Raw genomic sequence first — 20,148 nt, 5'->3', positions numbered from 1 at the left:
AGAGAAACTTCCTCTGGAGGCAACACAGGGATGTTAGCCTTTGCACACCAGGAGAGGGAACACCACGAAAAGCAGAATAGCTGCCTGTTTCAACACCATGGGTCGAATACCAGATGTAACCCTGACTCACAAGGATTACAGATTCCTAGATAAATGGTACACACACACACACACACACACACACACACACACACACACACACACACACACACACACACAAACAAACAAACATCTGTACCTCGGCTTCCTCTCAAAGTTTAAAATCTTGACAAAGTTTCATCTGTGTGAAGAGATACCACTAATCTCTGTGAGCAGATAATCCCCCACATAGCAGCGTTATCTCAGAGGAGCCGCAGATAAACTGCAGAGTGTCGGGAACGCAACACACGCACACACACACACACACACACACTCACCTGTGACATAGATGGTTCTGGAGTGCTCCAGTTCGGGGTACAGTTTGTCTAAGTCGCTTTCGGCGACAGTCAGAGAGAGGAGCGCACAGATCAGCACAGGAATCATCTTCATCTTCTGATCACTGCAGAGAGGAAGAGGAGGAGGAAGAGCTTTACTTTAGTTGCATTGGTGCAGAGAAAGGAAAGTTATTTATCTGCACGCAGCAGTGTTTCTGTCTGCAGTGCACACAAATCTGCACACACACACACACACACTTAAGAACCCAAATTAGAACTCAAAATAAAACTCTGCATGTTACAAAGATCACATTGAATCGTCGTCGATGCACGAACCAACCGTCCCGAGAGAACTTCACACTACAGAGGACACACACACACACACCATATAACACACACACACATGCAGTACATACTGTGCAGGAAATGCTCCCCGTCATCCAACATGTCCCGCTGACACTGACAGTCCACAACTTCAGAGAGACTGAGCCACAGTGCAGCGTCACCCTCCATTCACACACACACACATACTCTCACACACACACACACGCTGCAGCCCATCCTCTACACACTCACCCCCAGCAGAGGGAGGGAATTCGCCTCCCCTAAACGGTTCCAGGGCCAACATGAAATTCAAATCACTGAATCAGGTCATTGTGTTTTTACAATGTGATAATACTTTACTGTTCGATCAAGTCTGACATGGTTCTTTCCTCACAGCTGCTCCACTGGCAACAAAGACAAGGACAAATACTAACGTAATACACCATCAATATACATTAAGCTGTAAAACACATCAGAAATATAACTAACTGGGTTTCTTCACAGGTCAAAACAAGAGAGGAATGTCCTTGGGATGAAAAGTTATTTAGTTTCTTTTGAGGCTTAAGTGTGTGTCAGGAAGTGTGTGTGTGTGTGTGTGTGTGTGGTAGTTCGGATTGATCCCCCCCTTCCTTATCTTCATTCACTGTTTCCAATTGCTGATGCGCCGGCTCCTGCAGTCAGCAGAATAACTGCAGCGCACACACACACACACACACACACACACACACACACACACACTTCTTACCCCTGCCTGCCTGAGAATAATCGTTACGCAGCTCGGGACGGGACAGCAATAAGTCGGCAGAGTGTGTGTGTGTGGGAAGACGTCCTGTTTAAAGTAACTTTGAGTGTGTGTTCTCTGCAGGAGTGAGAGCAGCTGAGTGTGAAATGAGAGGATGAAGAAGACGAGGGGGGGGGGGGGGGGGGGCTCTGCAGCAGCTGAAGTGATGCAGCAGGACAAAAACCACCTGAGAGGAACGAGAGCATTTAGTGAAGTACGAAGTTAAAGTATACTTTACATGAGGAGTCCCATTCATGAGACTGAATGCTCTGCTAGCTTTCAGAGAGAACTACCATACTTTACTAAACTACATGTATCTGACTGAGGTAGTTATTCAAATATGAAGAGTTTACATAAAGGACCAGATCAAAGGAAGTAAAGGAAGTCGTATTGTACCGGTCAAACCAAATAGGAGGTGAAATGATTGCTTGGATAATTGATTGGTTGTTGGGTATCTATGATAATAGAAGCAATCCTGCATATCTTCCTATCAACCAGCAATAATTCAATATATATATATATATATATTATCATGTGTCTAGCTCCTAAATTACAGTAAACGTAATGCTTTTAAGGCGTGATCAAAGCAATAGATGTTATGTGAGTGTTTGAGTCCTAATTACTGTGCCTTTAAATAAGGATCTGAATACTTCCTGCAGCAGCGCCAGCAGGTGTTAGCTGCAAACACACTCAGACGTTTATGACAGAAAGCTTAAAGGTGGGCAAGACATCATCAGTGTGTGTGTGTGTGTGTGTGTGTGTGTGTGTGTGTGTGTGTGTGTGTGTGTGTGTGTGTGTGTGTGTGTGTGTGTGTGCGTGGTGTGTGGTGTGTGTGTGTGTGTCCTCCACAATGACAGCATTCCTCAGCCTCCATCTGTGCGGAGGGTAAACAAGGCAAAGTCTTTATAGGCCAGGTGTGTTTGTGTGTGTGTGTGTGTGTGTGTGTGTGTGTGTGTGTGTACGTCACCTGTTTGTCCTCAAACATGCTGATGGTTCCTCTCAGATACGGGCATGAGGACATGTATTGAAGTGTGTGTGTTCATGTGAGGCTATCATTGTTTTCTCAATGACAACAACAATTAGACTAGAGTTACAGTTAACAATGACACAATTGATTTAGGGGGCGGGACATCCTTAAGTGGTTGACCAATCACAGCAGAGTCGGCCAGCTAACCAATCGGAGCAGACTGGGCTCTGGTTTCAGGAGAGGACTCTTTAAAGTAGAGACACTACATACTGATATACACCTGAACATCAGCAGGAGAGGACTCTTTAAAGTAGAGACACTACATACTGATATACACCTGAACATCAGCAGGAGAGGACTCTTTAAAGTAGAGACACTACATACTGATATACACCTGAACATCAGCAGGAGAGGACTCTTTAAAGTAGAGAAACTACATACTGATATACACCTGAACATCAGCAGGAGAGGACTCTTTAAAGTAGAGAAACTACATACTGATATACACCTGAACATCAGCAGGAGAGGACTCTTTAAAGTAGAGACACTACATACTGATATACACCTGAACATCAGCAGGAGAGGACTCTTTAAAGTAGAGACACTACATACTGATATACACCTGAACATCAGCAGGAGAGGACTCTTTAAAGTAGAGACACTACATACTGATATACACCTGAACATCAGCAGGAGAGGACTCTTTAAAGTAGAGTCACTACATACTGATATACACCTGAACATCAGCAGGAGAGGACTCTTTAAAGTAGAGACACTACATACTGATATACACCTGAACATCAGCAGGAGAGGACTCTTTAAAGTAGAGACACTACATGCTGATATACACCTGAACATCAGCAGGAGATGACTCTTTAAAGTAGAGACACTACATACTGATATACACCTGAACATCAGCAGGAGAGGACTCTTTAAAGTAGAGACACTACATACTGATATACACCTGAACATCAGCAGGAGAGGACTCTTTAAAGTAGAGACACTACATACTGATATACACCTGAACATCAGCAGGAGATGACTCTTTAAAGTAGAGACACTACACACTGATATACACCTGAACATCAGCAGGAGAGGACTCTTTAAAGTAGAGACACTAAATACTGATAAACACCTGAACATCAGCAGGAGAGGACTCTTTAAAGTAGAGACACTAAATCTGCTTAGTAACAGTCCACCTCTGTCACTTACTGTCTCATGTTCAGCCTTGCAGTAAAAACAGAAAATTAGAAAACAACATGTGCGTGGGATGAGATCAGACCCTGTGATTGTTTGAGTAATTAAATCAGTTGTTTACCCAGTAAGAGCAGCGGACCGCTCCCAGTCCTACAGGCCAACAATAACACATGCAGTCATACTAACAGTTTAGTTTTGAAAGGTCAGTAGTGTGAATCACGATGGATCGTCAGCAAATTTTAAATCTTCATTATGCACTTTGAGATAAACCCTAGTGACTTTTTCTAGGACCAAAAACAGTCCACATTAGCCTCAGCTGGACTTAGTTGCTTTATAGCCCAACAATAGCCACCTTTAGCTTAGCGGTAGTGACATAAAGTAATTTGACCGTGCTGTAGTTCCTTTATAGCCCAACATTAGCCTCCTTTAGCTTAGCGGTGGTGACGTGAAGTCATGTGACCGTGCTGTAGTTCCTTTATAGCCCAACATTAGCCGTCTTTAGCTTAGCGGTGGTGACGTTAAGTCATGTGACCGTGCTGTAGTTCCTTTATAGCCCAACATTAGCCGTCTTTAGCTTAGTGGTGGTGACGTGAAGTCATGTGACCGTGCTGTAGATTCTTTATAGCCCAACATTAGCCACCTTTAGCTTAGCGGTGGTGACGTGAAGTCATGTGAACGTGCTGTAGTTCCTTTATAGCCCAACATTAGCCACCTTTAGCTTAGCGGTGGTGACGTGAAGTCATGTGACCGTGCTGTAGTTTCTTTATAGCCCAACATTAGCCACCTTTAGCTTAGCGGTAGTGACATAAAGTAATTTGACCGTGCTGTAGTTCCTTTATAGCCCAACATTAGCCTCCTTTAGCTTAGCGGTGGTAACGTGAAGTCATGTGACCGTGCTGTAGTTCTTTTATAGCACAACATTAGCCTCCTTTAGCTTAGCGGTGGTGACGTGAAGTCATGTGACCGTGCTGTAGTTCCTTTATAGCCCAACATTAGCCGTCTTTAGCTTAGCGGTGGTGACGTTAAGTCATGTGACCGTGCTGTAGTTCCTTTATAGCCCAACATTAGCCGTCTTTAGCTTAGTGGTGGTGACGTGAAGTTATGTGACCGTGCTGTAGATTCTTTATAGCCCAACATTAGCCACCTTTAGCTTAGCGGTGGTGACGTGAAGTCATGTGACCGTGCTGTAGTTCCTTTATAGCCCAACATTAGCCACCTTTAGCTTAGCGGTGGTGACGTGAAGTCATGTGACCGTGCTGTAGTTTCTTTATAGCCCAACATTAGCCACCTTTAGCTTAGCGGTAGTGACATAAAGTAATTTGACCGTGCTGTAGTTCCTTTATAGCCCAACATTAGCCTCCTTTAGCTTAGCGGTGGTAACGTGAAGTCATGTGACCGTGCTGTAGTTCCTTTATAGCACAACATTAGCCTCCTTTAGCTTAGCGGTGGTGACGTGAAGTCATGTGACCGTGCTGTCGTTCCTTTATAGCCCAACATTAGCCACCTTTAGCTTAGCGGTGGTGACGTGAAGTCATGTGACCGTGCTGTCGTTCCTTTATAGCCCAACATTAGCCACCTTTAGCTTAGCGGTGGTGACGTGAAGTCATGTGACCGTGCTGTAGTTTCTTTATAGCCCAACATTAGCCACCTTTAGCTTAGCGGTGGTGACATGAAGTCATGTGACCGTGCTGTAGTTCCTTTATAGCCCAACATTAGCCACCTTTAGCTTAGCGGTGGTGATCTGAAGTCATGTGACCGTGCTGTAGTTTCTTTATAGCCCAACATTAGCGACCTTTAGCTTAGCGGTGGTGACGTGAAGCCATGTGACCGTGCTGTAGTTCCTTTATAGCCCAACATTAGCCGCCTTTAGCTTAGCGGTGGTGACGTGAAGTCATGTGACCGTGCTGTAGTTCCTTTATAGCCCAACATTAGCCGCCTTTAGCTTAGCGGTGGTGATCTGAAGTCATGTGACCGTGCTGTAGTTCCTTTATAGCCCAACATTAGCCACCTTTAGCTTAGTGGTGGTGATCTGAAGTCATGTGACCGTGCTGTAGTTTCTTTATAGCCCAACATTAGCCACCTTTAGCTTAGCGGAGGTGACGTGAAGTCATGTGACCGTGCTGTAGTTCCTTTATAGCCCAACATTAGCCACCTTTAGCTTAGCGGAGGTGACGTGAAGTCATGTGACCGTGCTGTAGTTCCTTTATAGCCCAACATTAGCCACCTTTAGCTTAGCGGAGGTGACGTGAAGTCATGTGAGTAGCACTTGAAATGTTTGGCTCTATGAAACCTGATGTACTTATATGATTCTGTTTTCTTCAAGGTTGTGTCTTCCTGGTCGAATGTACTTATTATAAGTCGCTTTGGATAAAAGCGTCAGCTAAATGCAATGTAATGTAATAATGTGACCGTGCTGTAGTTTCTTTATAGTTTAGCTTTAGTACATTCTCACTTTATAAAGTAAAGATTTGATATGCATTCTTAAAACGTGTTTATCACAACAATGCAATCCCAGAATAGGTATAATAAACTATTGATGTTTTGTCAAATGGTCGACAGATTATGCAAAAGTAATGTCATTTAGAACAGAAGAACAACAAAAGCATGTTTTCCCAGCAGCCTCTGGGGTAAAGGAAAACAAAAGGGCCTCAGCACTGAGGTAGAATAAACCGCTGTCTTCACAGGGTTTCTAACGCTTTAGATATTCTCTCCACGTTTATTTTAAGATGAGCTTAACTGGGTCGTAACCCTGTAAATACTCTGAGTACAAAGAACAGTTTCCATGCCTTGTTTGGTTCTTCTCTTTTATTTAGTTTCTATTCTGCAGAGTAAAGTGATTCTTTAGACTCGTGTTTATATACGACCTTTAACCTCCTCTCCAAATGATAAACACTTTTAGAGAGTTAAGACATCTAATGGCTCCATTACCTCTAAAGTGCAGCTTCACAAAGTTTCATTTGTCTCTCGAAGTCTTTTATGAAACACAAACTCTCTCTCCTCTCTAACAGATGAGTCCTTATTGAACAGCACCTTCGTAAAAGTAGAAGTACTCAGGTCTTGTAAAAGTACTCAGGTCTTGTACTTGAGTCAAAGTAGAAGTACTCAGATCTTGTAGAAGTACTCAGATATTGTACTTGAGTCAAAGTAGATTTACTCAGGTCTTGTACTTGAGTCAAAGTAGAAGTACTCAGATCTTGTAGAAGTACTCAGATATTGTTTGAGTCAAAGTAGAAGTACTCAGGTCTTGTACTTGAGTCAAAGTAGAAGTACTCAGATCTTGTAGAAGTACTCAGATATTGTACTTGAGTCAAAGTAGAAGTACTCAGATCTTGTACTTGTGTAAAAGTAGAAGTACTCAGATCTTGTACTTGAGTAAAAGTAGAAGTACTCAGATCTTGTACTTGAGTAAAAGTAGAAGTACTCAGATATTGTTCTTGAGTAAAAGTAGAAGTACTCAGATCTTGTACTTGAGTAAAAGTAGAAGTACTCAGATCTTGTACTTGAGTAAAAGTAGAAGTACTCAGATTTTGTACTTGAGTAAAAGTAGAAGTACTCAGATCTTGTACTTGAGTAAAAGTAGAAGTACTCAGATCTTGTACTTGAGTAAAAGTAGAAGTACTCAGATCTTGTTCTTGAGTAAAAGTAGAAGTACTCAGATCTTGTACTTGAGTAAAAGTAGAAGTACTCAGATCTTGTACTTGAGTAAAAGTAGAAGTACTCAGATCTTGTACTTGAGTAAAAGTAGAAGTACTCAGATCTTGTTCTTGAGTAAAAGTAGAAGTACCAGAGTGTAGGAATACTCTGTTACAGTAAAAGTACTGCATTCAAAATGTTCCTCAAGTGAAAGTAGAAAAGTATTCTCATCAAAATACAGTGAAAGTAGTCGTTGTGCAGATTGGTCCATTTCAGAACATATGATTATTTGTCATCATTAATCAAAATCTGTAAATTAAAAGTACACAATTTACCTCTGAACTGAACATTTTGAATTCAGGACTTGGACTTGTAGTGGTATTTCTACTTGTACTTCAGTAAAATATCTGATTACTTCTTCCACCTCTGTTTGCAACTGTACTCTTCAGGAGTAGAAAACGCAATCTGTCCCGTGAGACCTCGTGTTCGTGTCCTCTCGTAACTCTGCAGAAATCCCGCTGGTTTGAAGCCGACACAAATTTATGATACGAGTAAAATCACTTGACCCTCTGAACCTCCTTCAGAAGGAGAAATACATGAAGTGTGAAACACAGAAAGCCTTAAAGTCTTATGAAGACCCGAGGGACTCTGAATTATTGATAAGTCAATCAATAAATCAATAAAAACATTTTTTTTATAAAAAAGCATTTCACTTAAAGGTGGGGTAGGTAATTCCCTTCAGAAACACTTGTTATATTCCATGGAATGCTCTTAACATCCCGATAGCAATGAATACATGAAGTGCTTTGACAATAAACCCATAAATAAATATCACCTCTGGAAGCCGTAGCGCTGTAAAAAGCACGACCAATCATCTGAGCCGGCTAAAGTAACTGGATGGCCTACCTGCCTGTCAGCCTTCCATCTGGGCACAAACTGATCTCGTGCCCTCATTGGTCATGTGCGCGTTCGTGTGTGTTGGAGGAGGGGCTCTGTGAGGAAGTGGCAGATTTTTTCCGGCTGTGTATTTTCACATTCTAGCGCACTCGAGCTGGTTTCTCCAAAAGACCTACCCCACCTTTAATGTTGCAAAGCTGTTAAATAAATATGGAGGAGTTTAATGTTTCTGTAGAGTATTCGCATTTGGTCTCTTTTGTCCTTCTGCAGACACCGTACCGGATGTAGGGATCTACAGGCGGGGTTCGAGTAATGTTGTGATACTGCCATGTGTATGTAATGTTGCTCCGTCACTATTAAGGTTATTAAACCAAGTTCTATGATAAACATGACTCGTTTATGAGAACATCAAACAGTTTCCCTTCAAGATAACATTTAAATACCCAAATAAAGATCAGCACTTGAGTAAGTTAACAAAGAAGAAGAATCGAAGGGATGAACCCCTCTTTAATGGTCTCACATGCAGAGCACACAGTTCTCTGCTTTTAACCCATCCTAGTACCAGGAGAGGAGTGCACCAGCTGGGCGTAAGAAAGTAGGTCTTAACTCTAACGTCGGGCTTAGTGATTCGAATTTAGTCAAGGAGTCTAGTGAGTGGGCAGCTATTGTACAGCGCCCGGGGAGCAATGGGAGTGGGGGGGTATCCAGTGCCTTGCTCAAGGGCACCACGGATGGGCCCAGGAGGTGAACTGGGACCTCTCCAAGTAGCAGTCCACACTCCATATTTAGGTCTGTTCGGGGACTTGATCCGGCGACACTACGGCTCACAGTCCAAGCCCCACTGATTGAGCCACTGCCGGACAAAGTGACAGTATCACTATAAAATACGTGTAAACTTTTAGTAAAAACCAAATGTGAAAAAGTAAAACTTTGAGAAAAGGGACATTTTGAGTAAACAGTCAAAATTCCGAGAAAAAAAGTAAAATTGAGATTAAATTCAAATGTTGAGCAAAAAAAATTATTCTGAGAAAAAAAAAATATTTTGAGAAAAAAAAGATATTTTGAGAAAAAAGTGAAATTTTGAGGGAAAAATACATTTTGAGAAAAAAAGATTAAAGTCAGATTTAAAACTATGCTTTTATTTAAACCAGGATTACGGTGACGTTCTGATATTTCCTCCTAGCTTAGTTTAAATGCTGTCACATTGGAGTCTGGAAATTTGTGATGACATTTAATCGACTAATCAGATTACATTTGTTATTTGTTTTAACAGTCTGAGTTAATATGATGAGTTGTTTAAATAGGCCTGGGTCCGTATGGAAATGTCTCTTTATCTTCCCGTATTGAGAAACTCATCACTGTTTTCTGTCCGCTGGAGACTGAACTCTCCCCCCTGGACGCTATCTGATGCGAGGGGCGGGAGACCATCAGGAAACGTATGGATTTCATTACACGCATGTTTTATTGACGTCAACTCTGATTTATGTCGAGGGACATGATGTTAAGCTCTGTGTCTCAGTTCAGAGGAGGTCTACGTTAGAGGAGCTTTAGATCCACCAAAAAACAGATTCTTTAAGTGGAAGAATGCCCAGTGTTTGTTTTGATCACAGATGGCACAAGTACTCATCCTTTACGGCCCCTACACACGGCGGCGTGCCCATTCACTTTGAATGGGGTGACGTCACGATTCGCCGAACTGCATTGTGGGAGCAAAGCGTAGCTTCTCTCGCAGTGCTCTCTGCAAAAGTAGAGCAATGTTCTACTTTTGACGCTTCGACGGAGGCGTCAGCCAATCGAATCATATGCCAGTACAAGCTCTAGCCAATCAAACCGCGTGCTTGGGTGTCTGGGGCGGGAGATTCATGTGATTGGTTGTTGGTCGAGTTTCAGACCCCCCCGCCGGCAAGCGATAACGCACGCCGCCCAGGGCCGCCTTAATGCACGGGCTGACCTGGGCTGAAGCCCAGGGGCCTACGGAGATTGGGGGCCTATCATGAGCCAATACAAAAAAAATAAATAAATAAAAAATTACATTTTTTTTTTTTCCGGATGTTTTTTTCAAATTTGAAATAAACAAAGTCTTGGCTTTCAGAATATGCAACTTTTATTTCCAAAATCACACGATAAAGACATTTTTGAAGCTTGTAAAGGGAAGAAGACAGCTCTCCCTCGCCACTCTGCTGTTCCCCTCCCTCCGCTGAAATTATGAATAAGGCGTATAGTAATCATAGATAACACGGCAGGGTCCGTTACAGTTTGTTTTTATCTGATTTCAAATAAACAAAGTCTTGGCTTTCAGAATATTAAACTTGTTTCGGCAAATTCAGATGATAAATACAACTTTGAAGCTTCGGCATAATTACAAGCGGAGAACGGAGTAACTTGCCGTCACAGCAGGCATAACAACAGCCGGTGTTTCTCGTGAGTGTTTTCCCCGGGAAACAAACACAACACACACAAATGCAAAAATACACAAACACACACACACGTATACACACACACACTCGCTTCCCCCAGACCAGTAATCCAAACGAAAATATCTTCCCTCCGTAGTATTTTGATCATTTGCTCTGCTAATCAATCAGATCGATGGATTTCAGAGATGACTCCGTAACAGTCAGTGGGCACCACTTAACAGCCAATCAGAATGAGAATATGTTTCACATGTGACGTATTTAAATTGCGAGTGATTGAGTGACAGATGAAGGTTGTTTAGGAGAAAATGTCGGAGAAGAAAAAGTTTGAGAGTGGCGCTCGGAAAAGGAAATTGTTGAGGGAAAAGGAGTTTCGAGACAAGCAGCTATTACAAAACATGCCGAAGCCTACAGGTTATTTTAAACCTGTAGGATGAGGAGGAAGGACAGATGAGTTCTGTACCAAGCGGCAGCGGTGCCGGCCGCGGGGCCTCGGAGCCAAGTAGGCCGTCTGGTTCTGATAGCGATGGAGTAGCGGGAGAGGAAAAACAGACAGGAGGGACATTATCTGTTGGAGGAGATGGAGAGGACGACGAGGACTTGCTACGTGGAGGGGAGCCAACGGCAACCGGACAAATACATGAGGGAGTCCCAATACGTCACTCACCTGGAGGAGAGGACCAGGCGCGCGTAGAGCAGAGTGGAGAAGTGCGATCACAGAGCCTGCCGAGGAAATGACTTTGATTTGTTGTTTAAATAGGGGGCCTACAAAACCTATCAGCCCCAGGGCCTGATAGCAGGTTAAGGCGGGCTTGACGCCGCCGTGTGTAGGGGCCGTAACGGTACGTCCACACAGCAGCTTTAAACAAATCTTCCAACGCTTCCAACGCTTCTCTGCCCATTGACTTTGAATGGGGATGACGTCACTTTGCCTCGCTTTTCGCCGAACTGCATTGTGGGGGAGCGAAGCGAAGATTTCCAGGATTTCCAGGATTCAAAAGTTGAGCAATGTTCAACTTTTGAAGCTGAGCTGGAAGCGTCAGCCAATCAAACCGCGTGTAAGCAGGGAGAGCCAGACCGCAGTTCATTTCCTCATATTCCAAACGAGAAATTACGGTAGCAAATCACCCGGTTCTTTACGACCAGAACTATTAACGGGATACAAACCGGAGGAATCAGGCATGGAGGGAGGTGGCAGAGACAGTGGGTGAAACTGGTAGGTTTTCGCCTGTTTGGGGAGTTTATATATATATATATACTGCTCGCATAAAATCCCCGGGGTTTTTTGCTTTGTATGTCGGGGGCGGGAGATCCATGTGATTGGTTGTTGGTCGCATTGCTCGCAAAAAATCTCCAAGCTTTCAGACACGCCCAGCTCCAAGATTTTCAAGATTTTTGAAAAGCTGCTGTGTGGACGTACCGTTACTCAAGTAGAAGTACAGATACTCGTGTTTAAAAATACTCAGGTGAAAGTAGAAGTACTGATTAAACTTCTTTACTCAAGTCAAAGTAAAGAACTTTGAAATGTACTTCAGTAAAAAGTACCCATAACTAGCAGCTGTTTTAAAGAGTACCTGACCTTCAAAATGTAAGAAGTAGAAAGTACAGGTATTTGAGTTCAACATGTAAGAAGTAGAAAGTACAGGTATTTGTGTTCAACATGTAAGAAGTAGAAAGTACAGGTATTTGAGTTCAACATGTAAGAAGTAGAAAGTACAGGTATTTGTGTTCAACATGTAAGAAGTAGAAAGTACAGGTATTTGAGTTCAACATGTAAGAAGTAGAAAGTACAGGTATTTGAGTTCAACATGTAAGAAGTAGAAAGTACAGGTATTTGAGTTCAACATGTGAGAAGTAGAAAGTACAGGTATTTGTGTTCAACATGTAAGAAGTAGAAAGTACAGGTATTTGAGTTCAACATGTAAGAAGTAGAAAGTACAGGTATTTGTGTTCAACATGTAAGAAGTAGAAAGTACAGGAATTTGGGTTCAACATGTAAGAAGTAGAAAGTACAGGTATCTGTATTCAAAATGTAAGAAGTAGAAAGTACAGGTATTTGGGTTCAACATTTGAGAAGTAGAAAGTACAGGTATTTGAGTTCAACATGTAAGAAGTAGAAAGTACAGGTATTTGTGTTCAACATGTAAGAAGTAGAAAGTACAGGTATTTGTGTTCAACATGTAGGAAGTAGAAAGTACAGGTATTTGGGTTCAACATGTAGGAAGTAGAAAGTACAGGTATTTGTGTTCAACATGTAAGAAGTAGAAAGTACAGGTATTTGTGTTCAACATGTAGGAAGTAGAAAGTACAGGTATTTGGGTTCAAAATTTAACAAGTAGAAAGTACAGGTATTTGTGTTCAAAATTTAACAAGTAGAAAGTACAGGTATTTGTTTTCAAAGTGTAAGAAGTAGAAAGTACAGGTATTTGTGTTCAAAGTGTAAGAAGTAGAAAGTACAGGTATTTGTTTTCAAAGTGTAAGAAGTAGAAAGTACAGGTATTTGGGTTCAACATGTAAGAAGTAGAAAGTACAGGTATTTGAGTTCAACATGTAAGAAGTAGAAAGTACAGGTATTTGAGTTCAACATGTAAGAAGTAGAAAGTACAGGTATTTGAGTTCAACATGTGAGAAGTAGAAAGTACAGGTATTTGGGTTCAAAGTGTAAGAAGTAGAAAGTACAGGTATTTGAGTTCAACATGTGAGAAGTAGAAAGTACAGGTATTTGAGTTCAACATGTAAGAAGTAGAAAGTACAGGTATTTGTGTTCAACATGTAAGAAGTAGAAAGTACAGGTATTTGGGTTCAACATGTAAGAAGTAGAAAGTACAGGTATTTGAGTTCAACATGTAAGAAGTAGAAAGTACAGGTATTTGAGTTCAACATGTAAGAAGTAGAAAGTACAGGTATTTGGGTTCAACATGTAAGAAGTAGAAAGTACAGGTATTTGAGTTCAACATGTAAGAAGTAGAAAGTACAGGTATTTGTGTTCAACATGTAAGAAGTAGAAAGTACAGGTATTTGAGTTCAACATGTAAGAAGTAGAAAGTACAGGTATTTGGGTTCAACATGTAAGAAGTAGAAAGTACAGGTATTTGAGTTCAACATGTAAGAAGTAGAAAGTACAGGTATTTGTGTTCAACATGTAAGAAGTAGAAAGTACAGGTATTTGAGTTCAACATGTAAGAAGTAGAAAGTACAGGTATTTGGGTTCAACATGTGAGAAGTAGAAAGTACAGGTATTTGTGTTCAACATGTAAGAAGTAGAAAGTAAAAAGTCATCAGAAAAATAAGTAGTGGAGTAAAGTACTGATACCAGAAACATGTACTTAGGTACAGTAACGAAGTATTTGTACTCCACTAATTCCCACCTCTGCTTTTGATGACCATGTTTTTGTCACCAAGCTAACTTCTAACATTAGCATAAACCAAAGAAAATGGTGACCTTTGTGTACGACGGTTTAAAATCAGCTTTTCTTTGATTAAAAATAACAATAATAAAACTCAAAATCTCTTGAATGCCATTTTTTTTTTTGGAAACATGTTTTGGTTTCAAAATCAGATGTTTATAAGCTTCTTAGATTTTGCAACAGTCTGTAAATACACACAACTTTAATTGTTTTCTAGACTAAACACGGGTATATGATACTAAATTAAAAACAATAGGTAATATGAAGTTGTTAACGTCTGTATTTTGATATTAAATATATCTTGTTGTTTATCAGTTAATGTTTTCATGATTAATTGTGAGGAGAATATTAATTATGAGCCACTTTTTATTACAATCTTTCAGAAGTTGTTGAGATTTGTTTACAACTATTGATAACTGACCACATTTGACCCAAAAAAGAGACCTAAAAAATGACCACGACTTTCTCAAAGTTACCCAAAAGCCGACGTGAACAGTCAGAAAGATGGGGGAAGGGTTTCCTGGAAGACCTGACAAGCCCTTTGTTCGTAGGAAGGATGCAAATTCTATACATTTGACGTCGCTCTTAACAGATCTAAATAATCTCAGAGCTTTTTCTGCTGGGTCGACAGTTTCCTGTTGTAAAAAGGCAGCAGAGACGGTGGAGAATCTTTCATTTGACGCTATCTACGTCACGTCTTCCCTCCGAAAACACTGCTCTGAGCTCTGGGAAGATAAGAGCTGTCACTGGGAGAGAGATAACACGCCACTGCACTCAATCAACCAATCAACACTTCTGTTATTGTGAAACAGTTCAATTCTGTCAAAAAGCACCAAAGAAAAGGGGGGCTTTGTTAACATTTTAAATGTAATACCGCAATTGCATTATTATTTCCACAATGGACAATATTCAAACGTTAATTCAAATAAAAAAGATTTATGTAAGCATTGTTTAAAGGTGGGGTAGGTAATTCACTTCAGAAACACTTATATTCCATGGAATGCTCTTAACATCCCGATAGCAATGAATATCTGAAGTGCTTTGAAGCCGTGGCGCTGTAAAAAGCACGACCAATCATCTGAGCCGGCTAAAGTAACTGGATGGCCTACCTGCCTGCCAGCCTTCCATCTGTGCACAAACTTATCTCGTGCCCTCATTGGTCATGTGCGCGTTCGTGTGTGTTGGAGGAGGGGCTCTGTGAGGAAGTGGCAGATTTCTTCCGGTTGTGTATTTTCAAATTCTAGCGCACTCGAGCTGGTTTCTCCAAAATTACCTACCCCACCAGTTTAGCCCTGAGCCTGTTTTTCAGGTCTCAGGCTTGAAAATGACATTCCCAGAACAAATGACCTTATCTTCTAAAAGGGTTACATTAATAATCTTTTTTCTCAAAGTAATGATAAATCTGTGTAGAATGTAGAAAAGTCAGAATCAATATAGATGTTTTTTATTTTAAAGAAAATTCAGATTGAACATAGTAAACAACTGTAAATTATAGTACTCGAGCTGGTTTCTCCTAAACTACCTACCCCACCTTTAAGTAAAACAAAAACAAAACATTATTTAAATTTTTTATTGTTCTCTTTTTTATTTTTCACTGTGGACAATATTTAAAATGTTCATCAAATTAGAAGAAAAAAACCCGCTTTATTAATGTTTCGATTTGTGCCACCGATTTATTCGTCATTAAAAAAAGAACTTTTTCTTTGTTTTAAATTGGACTTTGAGAAACTGAATCTTCGGATGCTGAATTTTCATTTACATTTTTTCACTTAAAGGACTCTTTTTCAACAATACATTACGATGGATCAGGAGAAAAAGAGATTTTCAGAGTATCTTAAAACAGAGGGGACACATGTTTATGTATAAAAGACATGTACAAGTGGATTGTGCATAATGGGAGACCTTTAAATAAGGCGCTAATTTGTAAAGTAGAAGCTATGTGGAGTTTTCTATTTTCATTTCCAAAATTAACATTGTAAAAAAGTCCCCTTCAGGCTTCCGTACAATTCTCCAGGCATGTAAACCTCCTCCCTCATCAAACACAGACGTTATTTTTTGGGTGAACCTGAAGTAAAGTGTGTTTTTTATGCTTGTAGGTATTTCATGTCACGCATCTATATTCAGCGCCTGATGTAACGGTAGCTGTGAAACAACCTGTGTATTTGTGGGTGGAGTAGGAAGTGATGGGTGGAGTATTTACTGTTACTGGTATTCACAAATACTACATTTATTTTCCTCCACGGTTAAACTTGTGGGTTCAAACTAGCTGCCAACACGTCACCATGCTGCCACAAAGAGAGGCAGTGTAAAGAAGGGAGAGGTGTGTGATGTCGTATTTCTGTATTGGATCCTGAATGCTGCATCTCACTTCTGCATGTGATTTTAAGAGAGAAAAATAAGCTAATGTTGGGCTATAAAGGAACTACAGCGCGGTCACATGACTTCACGTCACCACCGCTAAGCTAAAGGTGGCTAATGTTGGGCTATAAAGGAACTACAGCACGGTCACATGACTTCACGTCACCACCGCTAAGCTAAAGGAGGCTAATGTTGGGCTATAAAGGAACTACAGCACGGTCACATGACTTCACGTCACCACCGCTAAGCTAAAGGAGGCTAATGTTGGGCTATAAAGGAACTACAGCACGGTCACATGACTTCACGTTACCACCGCTAAGCTAAAGAAGGCTAATGTTGGGCTATAAAGGAACTACAGCACGGTCACATGACTTCACGTCACCACCGCTAAGCTAAAGGTGGCTAATGTTGGGCTATAAAGGAACTACAGCACGGTCACATGACTTCACGTCACCACCGCTAAGCTAAAGGAGGCTAATGTTGGGCTATAAAGGAACTACAGCACGGTCACATGACTTCACGGCACCACCGCTAAGCTAAAGGAGGCTAATGTTGGGCTATAAAGGAACTACAGCACGGTCACATGACTTCACGTCACCACCGCTAAGCTAAAGGTGGCTAATGTTGGGCTATAAAGGAACTACAGCACGGTCACATGACTTCACGTCACCACCGCTAAGCTAAAGGAGGCTAATGTTGGGCTATAAAGGAACTACAGCACGGTCACATGACTTCACGTCACCACCGCTAAGCTAAAGGAGGCTAATGTTGGGCTATAAAGGAACTACAGCACGGTCACATGACTTCACGTCACCACCGCTAAGCTAAAGGAGGCTAATGTTGGGCTATAAAGGAACTACAGCACGGTCACATGACTTCACGTCACCACTGCTAAGCTAAAGGTGGCTAATGTTGGGCTATAAAGGAACTACAGCACGGTCACATGACTTCACGTCACCACCGCTAAGCTAAAGGAAGCTAATGTTGGGCTATAAAGGAACTACAGCACGGTCACATGACTTCACGTCACCACCGCTAAGCTAAAGGAGGCTAATGTTGGGCTATAAAGGAACTACAGCACGGTCACATGACTTCACGTCACCACCGCTAAGCTAAAGGAGGCTAATGTTGGGCTATAAAGGAACTACAGCACGGTCACATGACTTCACGTCACCACCGCTAAGCTAAAGGCGGCTAATGTTTGGCTATAAAGGAACTACAGCACGGTCACATGACTTCACGTCGCCACCGCTAAGCTAAAGGAGGCTAATGTTGGGCTATAAAGGAACTACAGTACGGTCACATGACTTCACGTCACCACCGCTAAGCTAAAGGAGGCAAATGTTGGGCTATAAAGGAACTACAGTACGGTCACATGACTTCACGTTACCACCGCTAAGCTAAAGGAGGCTAATGTTGGGCTATAAAGGAACTACAGTACGGTCACATGACTTCACGTCACCACCGCTAAGCTAAAGGAGGCTAATGTTGGGCTATAAAGGAACTACAGCACGGTCACATGACTTTGCACTAAACTCAAAACAGCGGACTTCCTGTTGGATTTAGATAATGACCCCAGGAAACTTTATTTTAAGTCTATATGTTATACACGTGTCTGACGAATATCAGCCATGTAGCGTCAACCTACAGTTAGGGCTGCTTCGTTAAAGTAAAGTAAAATATCCTGTCTTAATAAGTTCAGAGGGTCACATTTAATGCATTTGTGAGTCATTGTGAATGAAGTCAGTACGAATAAATTCAACCATTTTGTCAGATCTGTAGAAAAATGTACATTTCCTTTTGTTTTGGTATATATTAAAACAACGTTATCTTGATCTGCATATATTCAGTTTAGCATGTCTGTGCTATATTTACATTTTGTGAATAAATAACATTTAGATTTACATAAAAATAAAATTAAAATACCTCGACCAAGAACAAAGGGAACAAATTCCCTTCCTGATTTACCTTCCTATAACTCCTAATGAATCATATTTTGTTCACAGAGACCAGTTTAACCTCCTTGATATGAAACCTTTAAACTTCTCAGACCTCAGGATTAAAGGATACTTTTAGATAATCTGGACCCTCACCCTTCACCCCTCTCTCCCCTCTTTCCTTCCACTGTGAGGGGGTGATGTACGACTCTCTCTCCCCGCCCCTGTCAAATGGCCACCTTGACCCTGAGCAGAGACAAGCTGCTTATTCATCCCAGCATGCATCTGGGTTAAAGGGTCAAGGTCTCTAAAGGGTGAGGGGGGGGGGTCAAAGTTCAGCCTTGGTCAAATTGAGTGTACCGTATACTATAAGGGTTCGGGTTAATATACACATTTGTACTTATACACATACTTCATTTTTACTTTTAATTCGTATGTTTACATCATTTTTTACATTTTATTTTGTATTTATTTAATATTTAGTTTTGACTGTCTATGTTTATAATTTTTTTTAACTATTTTTTCTTGATCTTACTTTTACTCCTTGTGTTTTTATACATACTGTAATTATTCCATTTCATTTTACTTTTTTTCACATTTCACTTTCAATTCCTTTCTTTTTATAAATATTTGTGTTTTATATTATCTTTATTAACTTCAACTTCTTATATTTAAAGGGGAGCTATCATGCAAAATGCACTTTGTGATGTCTTTTATACATAAATATGTGTCCCCGGTGCGTCAGGGAACTCACGCAGCGTCAGAAAATAAAACCCTCTTCACTTTTCCTCCGTACCCAAATCTTTTAAAAGCAGTGGAACAACGAGCGGATCCAGATTTGCTGCCGATCTGACATCGGCAACGGACCCACAGAGAGTTGCTATCAGAAACAATGCTTGACGTGTTTTGGACGTAATCTCGTTTTTGTTTACATTAGCCTCGCTAACACTCAGAGCTAACCTGTACTGGAGAGCACATGTGTTTGAAAAGCAGGAAATATAAAAAAGGAACTCACCTTGTGATAAACCTGAGAGAGAAAAAGCATTTGAGCTCCATACTGTTTCAGAGATAATCCTTGATGTGGTTTAGAACAGGATGGCGTTTTATCACAGCAGAATTTAACTTTATCTCCGGTAGAATTCTGATCACCATGATGAATTGGAAATGGGGGACCCTGATGTAAACAAGACAAAAGTCTTTCTCTGGTCTGCATCCTCTTAACAATTGTATGTTTTGAGCTGTACTGTACTGTACCCAATATACAAGCTGTTAATAAACTTTTCAATCAATCAATCAATCAATCAATCAGGCATTAGCTCCGCCTCCTCTTATTTATTTTCAAGCAAAGGACCCAAGATCCGTGTCTCTCTAACAGGGCTGCAACAGAGGGGTTTGAGCAGCATGAGGCATGGCTACAGTGGGGGAAGGGTTTGGGATTTGAAGCTAAAAACTTCACAGACATGTTTTGTATAGGTTTGGCCCTACAATATATGTTTCCAATTCAGCATGATAGGTCCACTTTAAGTAATTGTTTTTATTCTAAATAAAGCAACTGTCACAAAACCCAATTACCCCTTTTAGATAAATTAAGTATTTTAATTCTGATTCTGAAAATGAGTGTCAAACTGAGTCAACATGGACTCAAAGAAACACCCAAAAACTCACTGAATTGAGTTAATCTTTCGGATACACATTAAATAAAGATTAATAGTTGTTAAAGGAAGAATATTATTTATTTTATGATAAATAATGTTGGTTTATCCTCATGCAAATGGTTATGCTCTTTATTACACGCTCTCACAGTTCAACAACATCTGTTA

General features: G+C 40.9%; 1 protein-coding gene across 6 annotated transcripts in view; it reads right to left on the bottom strand.

The window, feature by feature from the left end:
* Nucleotides 1–20,148, bottom strand: part of LOC117535465 (hyaluronan and proteoglycan link protein 1-like) — a 38,670-nt gene that overhangs the window by 13,025 nt on the left and 5,497 nt on the right. For 4 of the 6 annotated variants that reach the window (XR_004567423.1, XR_004567424.1, XR_004567425.1 and 1 more), the window contains exon 2: nt 417–538. Coding sequence is in view for 3 of the 6 variants with exons in the window: in XM_034199922.1 (XP_034055813.1) it covers nt 417–528 (112 nt within the window). In the remaining 3 variants the exon portion in view is untranslated. Of the gene's footprint in view, nt 1–416; nt 539–829; nt 1,009–1,482; nt 1,533–20,148 lie in introns of those variants that run through there. The other 2 variants (XM_034199924.1, XM_034199923.1) reach the window with 2 other exon arrangements.

This window comes from Gymnodraco acuticeps, unplaced genomic scaffold (assembly GCF_902827175.1).
Source record: "Gymnodraco acuticeps unplaced genomic scaffold, fGymAcu1.1, whole genome shotgun sequence".
Lineage (NCBI taxonomy): Eukaryota > Metazoa > Chordata > Actinopteri > Perciformes > Bathydraconidae > Gymnodraco > Gymnodraco acuticeps.
The sequence above is the reverse complement of the archived record's forward strand: the minus strand, read 5'-3'. Positions and strand labels throughout refer to the sequence as shown.